Raw genomic sequence first — 19836 nt, forward strand, 5'->3', positions numbered from 1 at the left:
TCTTGTTGGTGAGTCATACCTTATGATTCCATGTTTTCATTACCATATCCAATCCAAATTAATTAGGCAAATCTATTTCATCATTGTTGAATGTAAACCTATTCCAATATGTTCAATCATGACGTTCTGTCTTGGAATGGCTCTAGGAAGTGACACATAAGGGAGAGCATTTCATGGTTGTCATCTTCTTTATTAAGAATATCACTACATTTTGAAGTACATGTAAACACTTACTCTTCCATGAAGTCTATGATCCCTCATGACAAGGCCTTCAGTGACTCTCTAACATGCTGTCTCCTCCTGCCAGGACCTGAACCTGAACATGACTGTACAGCCCCTGGCGGACGAGGACCTGCCCCCGGCAGAGGAGTGCATCACCAAGATCTCTGCCCTGCTGCGGGTCTTCACAACTGTCATAAAGAGCCTTGGGGACAGCTTCTCTCCTACCAAGGGGGGACAAATCTCGAGGGAATATGTCTATGAGGCAAGAATACTAAAGTATACTCTGTCTAAGCTATGACCCCATGCATGAAGCTACCTTCAGTATTATGGGAGGTTGAGTGCAAAATTTATATGGAGCAAGAATAATGATCTGCTGTATATTGCAGGCTAAGCAATGACCGCATGCATATATCTTCCTTGTATAAGCCTTAAGCCTAATGATGGTCAGTACCTCATATGCTGTACCCCTTGTAAGTGGTATTTGTGTAATCAAAATCTCACTGTTACAGTGTTTCAAAACATATCAAACCATGTATCACATGTTAAATTACACTAAGGTCAGAGGATGTCTTCTTCTTTTTTGTTTGTGTCCTGTGGGAAAAAGACTTAAACATGTATGCTCATGCTGTTGATCACTGGATTGTCTGGTCCAGACTCGATTATTTACAGACTGCCGCCATATAGCTGGAATATTGCTGAGTGTGGCGTAAAACTAAACTCACTCACTCACTTAAACATGTTTGTTTTCTGTCTCCAGGTGTTGGACAAGATTGTCCGCAGTGTTGAAAATGCTACCAAAAACCTACACTCAGAGAGCATCTTTATCGCAGGTGAATATGTTTTTTGTATGTCTTGCACATGGTCTCCTTCTACTGAATCAGTTGACATATTAATGTCATACATTTCTTGCTGTCTTTGAACCAGTCCACTTGTGCTATGTTCCCTTCACAGAATCTGTTGTATGTTTAAATGTAAATTCCCCACTGTGAAGATCTGGATTCGAGTTGGTCTAAACAGCCCATGCTTGTAACAGGCCGCTGATGGGTTCGGTTGGCCATTATGATGTCAGTCACTAGAATGTGGGATCCAGATTTGATTATTTGTTGACCTTTTTGATATAGGTTAAATATTGCTGAGGGCATTTGTTTAACATAAAACAAACAAAGGTTTCTTACACACCCGTGGGTGAGAAACCCATGTGAGAAAACTGGTATCACACATATGTGTGAGATCAATTTCTAATCCCATGATTGGCTACTCCATGGTGATGACCTAGGGTCAGGTTATGACGGACTACTTTCCTGATTAAAATTCATTGATAACTTACTTGTGCTTCAATCGAACAGAAACCTGTTACTCGTGCAAAAATACCCCTTTACACCTACCTGTTATTTTCGGGATTGCAACATAAACAGGTATTTATACAATGAATCACAAGTAGAATAAATATTACACATATCTATTTATTTTCTAATTCCTTTTATTAAAACTTTTGATTTCTAGTCATGAATTTAAAAAGGCTCGAACAATCAGTGATACCTGTGTAAACAATTATGTGAAAATCACCGTTAGAGATAAAGCCCGGGATTCCCTACGAATATTCAAAATGTACAACATTGGTACTTTTACTGGAGAGATGCGACAAGTGTCATGTGTCGTCTTGCAAAAATACCTGACACGATAACGTCAGTGCCTGTCCATTGTGAGATCGATTTGCCTTGTTGTTTCTTTGATGAAGATGACATTTTCACTGATGAACATGATGAAGACCCACTTCCAGCTCCGAGATACTATGTGATTCCAATGTTATCAAATTCACTCATGACAATCAGAATAGTCCCAAAGACACTCGTTGAAACAATGTACAACATGGAAAGTTTTGCAAGGCTTCATGAGTGCAAATGGCGGCACGCGTCCTTTCTATTCAATCGAACATGTACTGGAACGGTTGATCTACACATACGTCATTGCTTAAGATATTCCTCCGACGCATGATAATGCAAAGTTTATGTCTTGATAACATACAGGATGTAATCAACTCACATTTCATACTGAAAACTGTGTAAATTCCATTACATTCCAAGTGGCAGTTTCTGGCTAGGGAAAACGAGAATGCTTTGGCGAAGAAGAGTAGTCCCCCATTGATAGTGAACGTAACTTCAGCAATGTCACATTCAAGCACACGGGTTACACCTAATTACACACACTTAATAGTTTTTGCTCCGGTCGATGGAAGAACATTGAACGTACACAAGTACAGATCCCCAATTTGCAGAGATATCCAAAAGAATCTTCTGATGACGACAACCACCAAACGATAATGACATCACACGCTCAAATATTTTATGCTTGCAAGAATTAAAATCATCCATATTTACATGGTAACATGATCGTTTTAGGTTTAATTAATTTTCTGTGATCTTATCTAGTTTGCATTATCACCATTGCCTTGACGCGAAGAGGTGGCAGAAACTTTTTTTGTGGAGGGTCACCTTGGGGATGAGTAGTGATTATAGTACTGTCGGAAATGCTAGAAAAATGCTTTTTAGCCTTAATATCTTTATAAAGGTGATACATGTACTATCTTATCAATATATCAACTCGTCTATTGTCTACCTAATTTTTATTTCAACCGATTTAACATTCCCATGCATTTAAAGGGCAGTTTACAGGAGAGAATTTGGTACCAAAACAGCAACTTAAGATTTTTTCAGAGTTCAACAACAGAAATCTGAAATAGTCTTTACATTTATGCTAATAATACAGGTGGTGTAAAAATATGAATTAACGTTTTTCCTAAACAAATAAATGTTGAATGTTTGTGTTACTTTACTTAATTATCGTTTCTTTATTGAAGAAATATTAATATAAATGTTAAGTCTTGATAAATAAGTTTCCCGTCATGCATGCACATCTTTATCACAGCGTCCACTGTGGCCAACGATTTGCAGTCTATTGTTGCAAAGGTTTATAGTTTTTTTCTGCTTAAAAAAAAGACAGAGGTAAACCTTTCATTAGTTTAGAAAGGGTTTATTACAGAACTTGTAGAGCTGTTGGCATGTCTTACCAACAAGTTTACAATATTGTAAACAAATCAGACAAGAGAGGGACCGTCTCAAATGCAAAACCGGGACGTAAAACCATCCTTGACAACTTTGACAAGGGAGTGCTTAGACGGGCGGTCTACAAACTTTATGAGAAGAAAAATATATATATTCTAAAGAAGCTACACCAGTGACTTCGTTAAATCTTTGGCCAATGTTCACAACTAGATTAAACTGACCGTATTACATCCATATTTTTGCAATGAAATATACTGTTGACATGCAAAACATTTATTAAAACGTTGCACATATCTACAATCAATCGATAAGATAACACAAGTGATAAGATTCTTTCCAATGTACAGTAATTCGTATGTTTAATTCAAAACAAATACACATACACAAATGATCCCTTACATAACCGTCATTATACTATAATGCATTACATATTCAACATTTTGCAGAAAAACATCTATTGAGATGACCCTAAGCCCGGCGTGTTCTCCAATTTCACCTGTCGATACCGTGCATGCTGATGACGTAACACAGGCAGTTAATGTTTGTATCAAATAACGTCCCACTACCCGTTATTTTTCTAAGTTTTTGGTATTTTCATCAGTAAAATCACATTTTAGAGCATGTCTCAAAATTTATTCCCTCGGTCTACATTAGGTAGATGTTTCATGCTGATGACGTAACACAGGCAGTTAATGTTTGTATCAAATGTTTTGGTATTTTCATCAGTAAAATCACATTTTAGAATGTCTCAAAATTTATTGATATTTGATATTTGTTGTTATTTAAGTAACTGTAATACCTATGAAGTTTAAATAAAAGTGAAAAAGCATTTTTCTAGCATTTCCGACAGTACTTTAGGAAGGCATGTGACGTCACTCATTCATAAACGTTGTGTTGTGTATTATTGTGCAGCTACGATGAGAAAATATGAAATTTGAATCTATTCGAATCTATGGTGTGTAGGAAACAGATTACTGTACTCGTGTCTGTCAGATACCATTTATCTTACACCTTGTTGTTTCAAAACTTATTTAAACAACTCGTTGTAAGATAAATGGTATCTGACAGTCACTAGTTTAGTAATCTCTATATATTCCATGCCAAGACATGTTTTCCATTGTTAGAAGACTTGTACAGTTAAAGATTTCTCCAACTGCCATTTTCCTGTGTGAACATTAACTTAACCAGTAAAGACTTTGGTTATTGATACAATCTGTGTTCTACCCATGCTCTTCCCCTTGTTGCAGCCAACTTGTGTCTGACATGTATTGCCAGCCAGCTTCAGAACAACATCACCCCAAACTGTGAGGTGATGCTGCCGTTCATCACCAGACAGATCTTCCTCACTAAGCTGCTCAGCAAACACCACCTCATGACTCTCTTTGATCTCGTACACAAGGTAGGTAGACTGAAGGTCATGACTCGTGCCTGTAGGAGGGGAGAATAACGTAATAGGATGTTGACTTTCTGTATTCCTTGTTCAGTAATAAATTCAGATTTTTCATTATGTTAATACTTTCAGATTTGTTCAACAATGGTTTCAGATTTTATGTCATTCACTTGTTGCACTTAATATTTCAGGAGGTTGTATGAGGAGGAAAACCACAATAGTATTGATAAGTCTGTTTAGGTAGTACCAAGTGACTTTGCTGGAGAAATATGGCATGTGGACATTTTTATGATTTTTGTTAGAATTTGATTGGACATACTTCTTATGTTTTAGCTTACATTCAGCCGTACTTATGCTTATACCTACCTGTTAAGCTATCTACCGTAAGTCGAATGGAAACGAGGTGTAAACACAAACAACCCCACCTGTGCAATTACCTCCCCTTGCCTGTCACCAATCTTTCCTGCGCTCCGTACCCTTATACAATCAAGTATGTCAGTGGAAGTGCAGGTTGTTAATCAACTAGTGACATCGTGTCAGCACCCCTTCAGCTGAGCACTTTACTGAAATGAAACCATGAAGCATTGAACACTGCTCAGTGTACTATATTGTGTACCTTTATTAGCATTTGATGCAGTAATGGCTATTTGCTTGACATAGCCACCTTACTTCAACATGTATGTGCTGTATGCAGCAGCTGTAACATTGTGTTTTCCTGAACAACAGTAGCAGCAACAACAACAACAACAGTGTACAACAACAATACTGAACAACAGCAACACTGTTCAACACCTGTATTGTACAACAATAGTGTAGAACTGCAACAATGTATAACAGCACTATAACAACAACTACAATAACAAATTTTTAAACTTATCCTATCTCACGGTATGCACTTCTCTCTCTTGATTCGACACTGAGTGGAATGATGTAAAAAATTTTCCCTAGGCCTCTCTTGTCCATCCGCCCAAGCACTCCATGCTACCCTCCTATAAGACATCTTCCTAGCTCTCATGCAAAGCATGCGGCATGCACCACTAGCTGCCCACGTGACTATCTCCGAATCATCATTCTCTTTCTTGTCGCACATGAGTGTGGACGTATTTTACTTTGCTCAACGTTTTCAACTTAGTCTACAACATGGGGAAAGTTGACCAGCCAAAGAAGAAGGAAAAATGCTCCTGGTGTAATAAAGTGTTCTCCGCGAGTGATCCACATGGGTATTGTGTTGACTGTATGGGACAGTGTAAATGGGACTCTCGTTGCGATAAATGCAAGGTGTTACGAGTGGAGAGATCACACAACAATTTAAAATAGTTTTATTACTGGCAGTCTATACATATGTACAAATGTGCAAAACAAGTATCTTGGTATATGTAAAAAGTCTTACTTTGGTTATCACATGGATATACAATTGTTCCTGCTCCATCACATTCCTCAGAATAATAACACATACAATCCTTCACATGAAATTCACTCTATGCCGACATGGCATATTCTAAGTAGACAGTTTAAACTTGCCGACATGGCCAATCCATTCAGTTCACTCCCGACATAGGCACTGATCACTTTGTGTGTTACCTTGCTTGAACAAGTCAAAAACCCAAGCTACAATTATGTAACCTCGTTGTTTCATTACCCCAGCTTACTTATAGACAATGGAGAGTGGTCACTGGTAAGCATAGCTTCTCAGTTAAGGTGAACAGGTATTTTAGGGAATGTAAATATATTTAAGAAAGACTTCAGATTTATAGATATATATACAGAATTATGTATAGATATATAAGACATTCTCATAACAAAGGATCTTACCTTTGAGGCATTTGGTGACTACACTCGGGCTTGCGCTCGTAGTGTTGCTGACAGGGCTCGTTATGCCGCTTCAATTGACGGACCCAGTCCCTCCAAGAAAGAAAAGTTTAAGCATCCTACTTTGTCTGCTCGGCGGTCACAGTCCCCTCACTTGAATGAAGAGGATTTCATGAGAGCGTCGTCAGATTCTTACTTTTCGGAAGATGTTTGGCATTTGTTGGGCTCTCAACATTCCAGCCCGAGTCCTTCGTCTTCAACCACGTCCCGGCCAGTTATTTTGGCAACCAGGCTTATCTGTTTCGGACAAGAATCAGCTGATATCTACACCTGACTGCGCAGAGCCGTTCTCGCTCTCGTCGTTCATCCAGTAGTGAGAGGAACCAGTGTACCTCGCCTCAACGCCTGTCAGTGGTTACTTCGCTGTGTCCTTCCCATTCAGCGAAAAGAAGTGTGTCTTGTGTCCAGCTACCTCGATCTTCTGCCTCGCCAAAGCCTGCCAAATCAAATCACAGTTCGTTGGATCACGCTTCGCCTGTCCGCTCCCCTCCACCTCGACTTTCGCCGGACTGTCCACCTTCCCCAGAATTAGACCGGCTCTCTACGAAACAGCTTTCGCCAAACCGGTCTTCATCGAAACACCAGTCTAAGAGTCAGCATTCACTGGATCAATCGTCTGCTAAACAGACTTCACCAAATTGTACTTCGTTGCAACAACGTTCGCCGAAACACAAGACTTCACCGAAACGGCATATGGTGAATAGACTTTCGCTGAAACGGCCTTCCTCCAAGCGGTATTCAGCGGAATGCCTCTCTCCGGATCATCTGAGTACTTCCCCGAACTCTGTTGGATTCTTCAGTCACACCTCCTCAGCCCGGATGCGGCTTTCACCGAGTCGTCTGGATCAGTCTGCTATTATTATTCGGATTTGTTCGCCGGATAGACCTGATTGGTCTACTTCACCGCCGAGATGCCACTCTTCGACTCGTTCGCATTCAACTAAGCACAAGCCTCCCTCTGCTTAGTTGAGATCGGTTCTTTGTTCCAAGTCACCGCCTCGGAATTCGTCTTCTCGTCATCATGGGACTTCCGGTTCTGTGTACTCGACCCGTCAACCTAGACCTCCTACACAGTTGACTGCTGCCTATCGTTCAAGATCCAGGGATCGTCGTTATTGTTGCTATATCTCCCCTCCTTGCTCCCGTTCTCCTCAGCGGGTCTCCATTTGTGCATCCTCTCCCGGTTCGTCCCCCTCCAGACATAGATATGGTTCTACGGATCGTCGATCTTATCAATGGTTTTCCGAGTCCTGGTGTTCCACCTGATCCTACATCTCCAGCACATTCGGTTGTGGATTCCACCTCCCTATGTCACAGAACCTGGAGGATTTATCTCATTCCTTCTCCATGAGACAACGAGACTTGCATCTATTACTTTCCCACCATGGCCTTGTATTGCTCATCTCACTACGTCCTTGGATCATGCCTTTAAAAGCCTTAAACGGATTAAGGATGGCCTGTCTTCCCCTAGGTTTTCGCTACCAGCAGCTCACTCCCATGGTTTCCAGTCCTTGGCAACTACCCTTCGGTGGATGAAGATGTCCAGACACTTTGCGGGAAGAGGACTTGTTCAGCTTTTCTAGTTGAAGACAGAGAACTGTCTCACATGGACACAGCTATTCGTCGTTCCTTACCCTCGATCAACTGCATCATCTCAGCGGGGGACGCGGTTGCGGCATCAGTGAAGCACTCTTTCACCGATCAGGATGCTTACATCAGAGCAGAGGCTGTATGTCCCTTATACTGGACCTATTTCAGATCGTACTTGACCAGCCGTCTCATTTCCTTGGCTATATCCTGGCAGTTCGACGTCGCGACCCACTCAATTTGTCTTCATGGGATGACAGGTTTAAGGCTGAACTCTTCCATCAACCGTGGTCTGCAGAATCCTTGTTTAATGGCATGATTGGAGAAGTTTCAACGAAGGTGGATTGGGACACTCAATTTCAAGTTTCGGTGGAATTATTGAAACTCCAGAAGTCTCGTCTGCAAGTTTCGATGATACAGAGGAGGCCTCCACGGTTCGTGCCGTCTCATCTGAAACTGCATCAGGGGTTTTGGTGGCCATTCGACCCGAGCTAGAGGTAGCAGGTCCTCCCGTGGCACTTCTTCCCGACATCCTCCCAAGTCCGACTCCCCAGCTGGGAGTGGGGCCCCCAAGCAGTGACTCGTCGAAACAAGGGTACGACTGGGAACTCCCGCCTCCAGCCGTCCCCATCTACGACTCTCCAGTAGGCGGGAGACTAGGGAGGTTCGCTCCCAACTGGACCATACTCGACCATCCTTTCGTGACCGACCTCCTTGCCACGGGCTATCACCTTCCAGTCATCGGACATCCGCCGCTGGCAGTGCATCCAGTACACTGCAGATACCCTCGTAGGGCGGACCAGGTCCAGGTTCTTCACTCCACCGTAGGTACGCTCATAGAGAAATGTGCAGTCCAGTCTCTCAGTCTGGCTCCCAGCACTCCGGGGTTCTGTTCCCCCATCTTTCTGGTTCCCAAGAAAAACTCCACAAAACTAAGACTCATTTTCAACATGAAACTTTTCAATGCCCACTATCTCCAGCGCCCACCTCACTTCTGGATGGTATTGATTGTCCTTCTTCGCACCATCCTGAAGAAAGGGGATTTTCTTGTCAGCTTAGACCTGCAAGATGCTTACCTTCATGTGCCCATTCATCTGGATTCGCAGAAAATTCCTCCTGATTCGTATTCCAAGGGATCCATTATCAATGGACCGTCCTGCCTTTTGGAATTTCCTTGGCCCGTGGCTATTTACCAGGATCACCAAGCCGATCACCAGGTTTCTTCATCTCCACGGGGACGTGTTCGAAAGTTACATGGACGACTGCATTCAGGCACAGAGAGACCCAGTCGTTCTTCTACGTCAGTTGGAGTTCAGTACGAAGATACTCCGGCAACTTGGCTGGTTGTTAAATGCTGCGAAAGTCTGAACTAACACCGACCCAGACCCTTCAATTCATCGGAGCAACTTTCGACACGCACCAGGGCCTGATTTTCGTCCCCCAAGACAGGTGGCTGAAGATTCAACAGCTAGTTCTGTTAGCACTGTCGCAGGCCAGGACCTTACGACAGTGGCAGGAACTGTTGGGCCTCTTGACATCGGCACAGGCATTGACACGGCCGGGACAATTGCAACTGTGTCCGTTGCAGCATTTCCTGCGTCCGTATCTCGTCCCAAGGATCTCCAGGAGTTGATTCGTCTTCCTGAACCCTTACGTCCTTTTCTTCAGTGGTGGTTTGTCGAACAGAACATTTGCGCTGGAGTTTGTTTGATGCCGTTCATTCCAACGCACCACTTGTTCGTCGACGCGTGGCTCAAAGGTTGGGTGACTCACTTTCTTCATCATCAGACAGCCGGGCTGTGGTCGTCCGCAGAACGGGACTTGCACATCAATGAACTCGAGTTCATTGGGCGACGGAACTTCGGGGGTCCTCCCAGCTGATTCAGACAGACAACTCCTCGGTCATCTGGTACATCAACCATCTCGGATCGACGGGTTCGGCGAACCTTCTTCAGTTGGCGTTTTGGTTTTTCCATCTGATTGACTCCCTCGCCATTGATGCTCGAGCCAGACACATTCCCGGAGTCAGGAATGTCATCGCAGATGCGCTGTCCCGCTCCGATCGGCCGTCTCCCACGGAGTGGCAGTTGAACCAACAGATCTTTCGGGAACTGGTCTTCCCATTATCAAGGCCCCAAGTCGACCTATTTGCTACGCAGTTCAACCATCAGCTCCCGCAGTTTGTCTCGCCAATACCAGACCAACTAGCGTGGGATCTCAAAGCTCGAGGTGAGGACTCAATGCTTACGCCTTTCAACCTCCGGCTCTTCTACCCAGAGTCATCCAGAAACTCCGAGCGACCGCAGCTTCTACTGACTTTGGTCGCGCCTTACTGGCCAATCAGGAGTTGATTTGTCGATCTCACACAGCTTGCAGACCTAAACCCAGTTCCTCTTCCCGATTGGGACGACCTACTGTTACACCTCACTCGGATCGGTGTCATGTATCCCTTCACACCCTGTCTCTGGACGTTTTGGGGCATGTGCAGAAGTCCTTAATCGCAAAGGGGTATTCGCGGAGAGTAGCTATGGCCATCACTTCTGCTCATCGGACTTCTCACTTTATGATGAGAAGTGGAAATGTTTTGAGAGATATTGCACGTTTTGAGAGATATTGCATGTCCAGAGGCATTACATCTCCTGTTTCTACTTTGCCTCAGCTCGTCGCTGAGTTTCTGCAGCATTTGTGGTTCTAAGATGGTCAAGGGTTCCACTTTGGCCACTTACCTTGCTGCGATCAACTCGGTCCTGGCTACCACCACAGGCTCTTCACGGTTTCTGAGTTTCAGTATTTGCTCCGGTCCTTTAAGTTGGCTGATCAGTCTAAGAAGTTTAGACCTCCTGCTTGGGATTTATCTGTGGTGCTGCATCATTTGGCCCCTAGCTCAGACAGACTTTGAGAAGATCTCCTTCAAGACCTTCTTCCTTGTGGCCTTCGCTACAGCTGCTCGGATTTCTGAACTCCATGCTTTGGACGTTAACAGAGTCCAGTTTGAACGGAAGAAGCATGGCAAAGTCTTCCTCGGTCTCCGTTTGGATTTTATAGCAAAGAATCAGTTGCCGGGACTACCTGATCGTACTTTTACCATGCCACCGTTGTCCACGATCCTTGGGCCGCATGACAATGAAGACCTGCAGCTTTGCCCTGTTAGGGCTTTGAAGATTTTTCTTGCTGCTTCTAAAGATCGCCGCGGTCTCCGCAAGCGCCTCTTCATTCCAATGTCCTCAACATCCAGGGCGGAAGTGTCTCGCACCACTTTATCCTTCTGGAATGAGAGCCACCATCCTCCGGGCTTACACTTTCACTGGGTTACCGGCCCCGACAGCTTCCAATCCACGAGACACGGGCGTTAGCGTCTACAATGGCTCTGCATAGTAACTGCTCTCTCCACGCCATTATGGAAGGATGTTTCTGGCGATGGACTCGTTCTTCTCCTTGCACTACCTTCGAGACCTCTCAGTCAAGGATGTCCAAGGCCTGCACCAGTTTGGAACCCTTGTGCTCGCACAACAGCTGTCTACGGCCCACCAACGCAGATAGGGAACTGTCCCTCGCGGTTGCTGCTTCCCTGTGTTGTCTTGAATATACGTCTGAACTTGCTGTCTGCCTTATGTTTTGATTGCTTATGGGTTAGAACTACTTCAGTTAAATACTAAGACATGGAGATATTGCCACCACCTCGGTGGTTGGACGAATCTGGAGCTCGGCTCTGTACCAGGATGTGGAAGGGTTCGACATTGCACGTTTCCTGACCTCTACTTTTCGAAGCAATTACGTCAGTGAAGTGTGTCACTCCCGGATTTCGTTAGGTTCCGACTTCGAAGTTGCCGGGCACATCCTTTGACTAAGCTTATGCAAAGGAGTGAGGATCAATTTAATGCTGTTCCGGAACTGAATGTTGAAACTTGGAGTTCCCGAGTTGTGCTTCTCTTTCACCCGCCCCTGGTCGGTGTCTGTGGGGGTCTTCTCGAAGCAGGGGCTGGCCCGATTATTGTCAGCCGACTTTAATTTACGGGGGTAACTTGAAACTCATGGCGAGGAGTTATATACTTTCTCGCTGAGCTGCGTCCTTCTTCGGAGGTTGCGGCCGAACACCACATCGCTCGGGAGCACCCATCTCCCTGGGAGACGTTGTGCTTAGTAAGCCAAGGAGTTCCAGAAAACTCAACACAAGCATAGGAGTTGCGTGCATGCGTAACAGGCCTCTCTTGTGCATCGCTATCTACGGTTGTTTCCAGTCAACACAGTTCCTGCTGTTTGCACTGTCAAGACACAGGGTATTGCTTCCCGCCGTCCGACTGTGGGATAAGTGCATACCGTGAGATAGGATAAGTTTAAAAATTAAAATTTTTTAATATAAATTGTATATTTATATACTTATCCTATCTCATGTGACGGATTCCCGCCCATCCTCCCCACTATGCAGATTCTCCAAGATGGATTATATCCAGTGGCTCCAAGAATGAGAATGATGATTCGGAGATAGTCACGTGGGCAGCTAGTGGTGCATGCAGCATGCTTTGCATGAGAGCTAGGAAGCTGTTTTGTAGTGAGGGTAGCATGGAGTGCTTGGGCGGATGGACAAGGGAGGCCTAGGGAAAAAGTTTACATCATTCCACTCAGTGTTGAATCAAGAGAGAGAAGTGCATACTGTGAGATAGGATAAGTATATAAATATACAATTTATATTAAAATTTTCAAAACTGTACAGCACTAAACAACAACATTATCATCATCGCTGTAGATTTATCAAGATATAGCCTCAGACGTGTCACGTGTATGGTTGCAGGTAGTCGAGGTGTTTGGACCCCTGTTGCCGGTGATATTCCTGACCAAGGTTCTAGGTCCAGGTTCCCTGCTGCATAGCTGCGTTATGTCCCACTCAGGAGAGGTAAGAAGGGGCAGTGTAGGGGCTGTGTATGGAGGAATACAACAGCACTAGAATAATGACTATAACCTTCTAGCGCCTAACAGGCAGCTTTGGTTATCCGGGGTAATAAGAATCAGATTCTGATTAAGAGCCGCGAGCAATCACTTGGTGTTTGGAGACTGTGCGCTATAGAAGATGACTTATTATTATTATTATTATTAATGTTTCTCACCTGAATAAGTTTGGTTTGTTGGTTGGGAACATTTCACAGGAATAAGCCTGGTAAACTGGTACTCTATAGTGCACATTGATTTTGTAGCAAAACAATTGTAGATGAGTCGTTTCTCTCAAAACATTTATAAATATGCTACTCTTGGGACCCGTTCCACACAGCTGTTTTACCTGGAGTTGATGGTAACTCCCATGCTTTGACTTAGGCACACAACATTTGATGATTGCTTGTGGTATGGGGCCCATTGGTTTATGTGGACCTGCACAGAAAGGAGAGGTTTTACTGACTGCAGCAAATATCAGTTTAAAAAAATCCCTAATTGGAATTACTTTAGAATCTAGAAAGCATGGATTTTTTTACCCCACCTCATCCCCCCTCACTTGTAACAAATATTGAGTGTTATTATTTAGTTTGTAATTCCATATAAATCCGGGAACTGTTAACAGTACCTTTGGTTTACAGTGGATGTCAGTCAGTGTGATTGTGTTTTGGTGTTGTGCAGGTGCTGGGCCACTTGATGTCGGTATATCACGCCATCCTCGGACTCAAGAGTGTCCCCCTGCTGGAGGAGTCCTACGGTAAGTAACACTTCATAGTCCTCATTGAATGGCATTTAGAAGTGGTACACAAATGGGAAAAATTAATGGATGTCAGTGTTCGTTATTATAGTGAGTGAGTGAATTGGGTTTTCGGCTGCTTTTAGCAATATTCAAGCAATATCATGGCAGGGACACCAGAAATGGGCTTCACACATTGTACTCATGTCGGGAATCGAACCATGGTTTTTGGCGTGACGAGTGAACACTTTAACCACTAGACTACCCCACCGACCCTCCTTATAATAAAAAAGATGACATCCATAAATATTCCCCTTCATAACCCATGTATACTGGCCATGTAGGAAACAGGCTGCTTGTCAGATATTGCTACTGGTAGTATTAAAGCAGTATGCACTCCTTGTTTGGCTGACTGCCTCCGTGGTGTAGTGGTTAGAGCGTCCGCCCGGAGAGTGGAAGGTTGTTGGTCCCTGCCTGGCGTTCGGCATTAATGGGTACAACAAGGACTGGTCGTCTCAGAGTCAGTATAATGTGTCTGAGTGGGGTATTCATGCTTCACTGCGGCATGGTATCTCAGTGGGCTAGCACTATAAAACCAGCTTAAGTCTGGGCTAGTACAAGCAGCCGCACATACAAAATACACACGCATGCACGTCGTCATATGAGCGAAATATTCTCAAGCACGACGTTAAACCCAATTTCACCTCCCCTTCCCTTGCTTGGCTACCATAAGACTGGACCACAACGTGTGACCTGACTGGTTGTGTGATATTATACCACATTCACATTGGTGTTCAAGCTTCCACCCTCAGATCTGCATCAGCCTCCATGCTCTATTTACTGCCTTGATATAGTGAGAATATTGCTGAGAGTGACAACAATCACCCATTCACCAACATGGGATTCAAAAGTGCCAATCATTCCACAGTACTCCTTCACGTTTGCATTCTATTTCCATTTGTCGCAATGTTTCAGACTGATCCGGAGCTCTGTTGAGGCCTGCTACTCCAAGCTGCTAGCTGGGGGGTCCCTCCCACTCCATGTTTGATAACCAGGAGGAAAACCCATTCTCCCACCTTGCCTTCAGCATGAGGCAGGCAGAAGCCATCATCCTGTTTGATGTCTGTGCACTCGCAGAGATAGGGAACACCAAGAGCAACCTCATTGGAGTATGTGCCGAGTTGCCATTTCTCTGTGTCTGTATGATACTGTTGGCTTGTAGGCTTGTAGGCTTGTACACTTGTAGACTTGTGAATGGGTATTTGTGACTGACTCATTCTCATTCTATCCTAGATAAACTGTGACATTTAACATTTTAGAGTCTAGATTTATATAGGATCATTTCCTCTGGACTATTTTGTTCATGAAAAAAAATGACGAAAAAAACTTTTGGTGTAAACTGTTTACACATGTCACTATGGTTGTAATGAAATGAGGCTAGCTATTCTCGAAACGTTTGTAGCCTTACGAACTTCTTGAACCCATTCCATCAAAGTTAAGAATTCTTAGGGCTACAAACGTTTTGAGAATAAGGGCCCCGGTGTGTACATCGTATTTTGTTGTATCTAGATGTGGGCCCTGTCCCCCAGTGTGTTTGACCTACTGAGCACCCACCTGTGTCCAGCAGAGCCCTGGATCGCTGAGTGTTTCCCCTCGGTGCAGTTTGCCGTGGTGTACGCCCTCTACTCCCACTGCTGCAGGTAAGTCCTGACACAATGTACTGTTTCTGTATTGTGACTTCTTTTGTACTGAATAAGATTAGATGTATTGTAAGATGATTGTAAACAACCTGTTATTTCAGTAGCTAATGCTCCTATACAATCGGTTTGGGTATTTAGGTTTTTACATTTGTAATTTTTTCTTATCCTGACTCATGATCTTTGCTATTAGATTGTAAGATGATTGTAAAACAACCTGTTATTTTAGTAGCTAATGCTCCTATACAATCTGACTCATGATCTTTTGCTTATCTCCCTTTCCCTTGCGAATGGTAGTGGAACACTTGAATCCCTTGAAGTTCCCGAAGTGGACGTAAAAATACACTCACCCATGTGTTACCTCAGTTTTCACTGTTGATATTTTATGAGTCAGTTCAATGTGTTCCATATTTTTTTGTATATTTCATTGTTGATGGTTTGACTTCACCTCTTAATGTACCTGAAAAGCCATGTATCATGAAGCTCATCTACAGTGTATGATCTTGTACTTGCTTCTAGGCATAGCAACTTCACATCCAGCAGCTCCATGCTGTCCCAGCCATCCCCAGTGGACAGTGCCATCATCTCGTCAGTCAGCATGGTCACCAGTGGCCACTTGCCAAGGTCCTGGAGCTCACGGAGCAGCTGCTGGCCCACTCAAAGACAACCTACGATGTCAGGCAAGTCTCACATCCTCCAGAAGCCTCATCAGCTAGTGGTGGTGGGCTGTAGTTGGTGTAGTAGCAAATATAGTGATCGTCGGTGTGCTATGTGGCCATGAGTGAGTGAGTGAGTTTGGTTTTACGCCGCTTTTAGCAATATTCCAGCAATATCACCGCAGGGGACACAAGAAATGGTCTTCACACATTGTACCCATGTGGGGAATCGAACTCGGGTCTTCGGTGTGATGAGCGAACGCTTTAGCCACTAGACTACCCCACCGCCCCATGTGGCCATGAAGTGGGTTGGTGATGTCAGGTAAATGCCTCGACAAATGAATAACATGTCTAATGTTTGTTCTTGCTTCTGCAATTATTTCCTCATTACATTCTCCCCCCTCCAATGTGATAAATGGCATTCCTCTCGTCCAGTACATATAACACTGGCTGGTTGTGTTGAAAACCAGCATTCGATCCACAACTTAGTTATGACATGTGATGTACAATCCTTCTTGAAGAGGTCTTTCTGTCAACCACCCCCAAAACATGTCACATTGCTGCAGTTGTGTGTATGCAGCTGTGGAGGTATGCTACAGTAATGTCCCTTGTTGTAGGTGCCTGGTGGTCAAGTGGGTGTCGGAGATCATCACTAGTCTTCACACATCACAGCACATTTTCCTCAAGCCAGTCTTCATCAGACTCATCAAGACTCTCATAGGACAAGGTCAGCCGCAACACTGCTTATCAGTTTGAATCTTGCTTCTGTGTCCGTTAACCCAATTCTTAGGTGATATTTAAGAGTTTCTACTCTGTGTGCGAGCCTTTGAATCATTAATAGGTGAATTGCACCTTTCAACAAAATTAGAACATCCCTGTAGAATCAATAGGATGTTGCCTCCAGAGGTTTATAACTTGAGTATATGCATGTATTTGTTGTCAGGGTTCAACACAGAGCAGCCAATCTTCATGGCAGTCAACCAATGTTTGATAAACTTGTTCAAGTCAACAGTCCAGTTCCCCAAGGAGGTGGTCAAACTGTAAGTGAAATCTACTGATATCAGTGCAAGTCAGTTAGTTACTCAGATTGACATTTCTATAAGCGTTGTGTAAAACACATTCTCTTTCATTTATTAAAGTTACATAGAATTACTACCTGCAGTATTTTCAACATGTATGTTGTAGGTGTGTGGAACTCTGTGCCTTCCGACTGACAGACCTACGGCGGCAAGTTAAGGAGGCCTTCAACTCTCTCCTCAAAATACTTCCCTTGGATGTTGTCACCAGGTGGGAATATATAGTTGCGAGTAATGTATCCATCAAGATGGTCACATTGCTGCCTTTGCTACAGTTTAATTCAAATTCGGAGATGATAGTGATGATGTTTGCAATGTTTACCGAAAAAGTACCTTTGAGAGTGGCAGACTAAATGGAAACAAGTGAATTTACATTTAAGGGAAGTAAGTAATGTGAATTTTTAACTAATCCTGCACTACTTACTTCCTGCACTTATTGCTTACGACTCGAAACGTGGCTGTGCCAGACGGTTCACTTCCTGGTCTCGGGTAAACATCCGTCTGTACACGCATCACCGGAAGGTGTATGGTCTACCTGATCCAGCACCTGGACAGTGCCTGTAAACCAGACTTACTCACTACAGAGCCTGTATGGCGTTTCCACCAGATCCAGCGCTTGCATGGCGCCTATAACACCATACTCACTTGCTCACTCCAGCGGCTGTCCGCCAGTTCTACCATATATAGCGCCTGTACGGCACTACCAGCTGTACGGCGCCTCTTCGAGATCCAACGCCTCTACCATCATACTCACTCACTCCAGTGTCTTGTCCGGCTTTTCTACCAGATGCAGTGCCTGTACGGCGCTACCAGCTGTACGGCGCCTCTACTAGATCTAGCGCATGTACGGTGCTACCAGCTGTACGGCGCCTCTACTAGATCTAGCGCATGTACGGTGCTACCAGCTGTACGGCGCCTGTACTAGATCTAGTGCCTATAACCCATACTCACTCCAGCAGGCAGACACTGCAATGGAACAGTGTGCCAGATTCAGCACCTATATGACACCTCCACTATACCCAGTGCCTCCTGGGTTTAACATACTGCGTCACTACCTCCAACATCTTCAAGGGTTCGGCAGCTGTTGGCTATGCCACTGTCTCTGATGGCTGCTATGTCGGGAGACGAACACATCTTGCCCTCGGAGACTTCAACTGTTATTGTGCCTAAGGCCGGGCTGGGCGTTTACGCAATCCCTTGTCAAGAAATTAAACGCTTGACAGTAATCTTCGTACAGTGCGTCTTACAAGGCGTGAGTCTCAATGGATGACGGCCCTTGTTTTGGAACTCACAAGGATGTTTCATCCTATCTCAAAGTTAGATAGATCTGGTGGTGTACTGGTGCCTTTTGGTAGTTTTGGAATTCTGAATAAAACATTTTTGGCGTTTCCTTGGCAACAAGTTTGACTTAGAATGAAATTAGTGGTACTGCTCTTTTCCGGAGCAGAACTCTATAACCATTAAATGTTTCTTCACCAAACTTTGCACATAGATAGATCTGGTGGTGCACTGGTGCCTTTTGGTAGTTTTGGAATTCTGAACAAATATTTTTGGCGTTTCCGTGGCAACAAGTTTTGACTTTGCCTGAAATTGATGGTAGTACACTTTTCCGGAGCTGAACTCTAAAACCGTTCACTATTTCTTCACCAAACTTGGCACATAGATTGGTCTGGTGGTGTACTGGTGCCTTTTGGAATTCTGAATAAAATATTTTTGGCATTTCCATGGCAACAAGTTCGACTTAGCCTAAATTTTGGTGGTTGAGCTCTTTTCTGGAGCTGAACTCATAAACCGTTCACTATTTCTTCCCCAAACTTGACACATAGATTGGTCTGGTGGTGTACTGGTGCCTTTTGGTAGTTTTGGATTTCTGAATGAAATATTTTTGGCGTTTCCATGGCAACAAGTTTGACTTGGAGTGCAGTAGTGCAGTGGTAAGGCGTCTGCCTATCATGCTGAAGGCATGGGTTCGATCCCCGGTGGAGGCACCTAGGTTCTGGTCCTGAGGTGGGCACATTTGTGTAGTACCCTTGGACAAGATACTTAGATCCACATTGTCTCAGTTCACCCAGCTGTAAAATGGGTACCCGTGAGCATGTGCTGGCAATGTGAGTGTTAAGTTCATTGGGCCTAACAGGCAACATGGCTGTATGATCCCCAGGGAGTTGAAAAAGTATCGGAAAGTACGATAGTGTCCTAGGACCGGGGATAGTATGTACGTAGTGCCGTGAGCAGGCAATGTGCCTGGATATGAGCGCCATATAAGCGGACTATTACTGTTACTATTACTTAGACTGAAATTGGTGGTAGTGCTCTTTTCCGGAGCAGAACCATTCACTATTTCTTCACTAAACTTGGCACATAGATTGGCCTGGTGGTGTACGGGTGCCTTTTGGTACTTTTGGATTTCTGAATAAAATATCTTTGCATTTCCATGCCAACAAGTTTGACTTAGATTGAAACTGGTGGTAGTGCTCCATTCTGGAGCAGAACCTTTCAATACTATTCTTCCACTTTTCTATATACACACCAAAACATTTGACATAATCATAACTCGTAGACATATTCATGAAGAGTATTTTGCCATTGCGGGGATATTGATGACTTTGTCTTCTTGT

The 19836-nt window shown here is 44.0% G+C and overlaps 1 protein-coding gene across 1 annotated transcript in view; it reads left to right on the forward strand.

Moving 5' to 3' along the window:
* The window catches only part of LOC124291769 (serine/threonine-protein kinase SMG1-like), a 109308-nt gene that overhangs the window by 16229 nt on the left and 73243 nt on the right, over positions 1–19836 (forward strand). The window contains 13 exon segments of the mRNA XM_046728844.1: positions 308–484; positions 980–1052; positions 4532–4683; positions 12920–13021; positions 13735–13808; positions 14762–14826; positions 14828–14958; positions 15359–15489; positions 16006–16100; positions 16103–16166; positions 16760–16869; positions 17086–17182; positions 17328–17429. Of these exon segments, the coding sequence (XP_046584800.1) occupies positions 308–484; positions 980–1052; positions 4532–4683; positions 12920–13021; positions 13735–13808; positions 14762–14826; positions 14828–14958; positions 15359–15489; positions 16006–16100; positions 16103–16166; positions 16760–16869; positions 17086–17182; positions 17328–17429 (1373 nt within the window).

The sequence above is a fragment of the Haliotis rubra genome, unplaced genomic scaffold (assembly GCF_003918875.1).
Source record: "Haliotis rubra isolate DU_JTF1 unplaced genomic scaffold, ASM391887v1 Scf1131, whole genome shotgun sequence".
Classification (NCBI taxonomy): Eukaryota; Metazoa; Mollusca; class Gastropoda; order Lepetellida; family Haliotidae; genus Haliotis; species Haliotis rubra.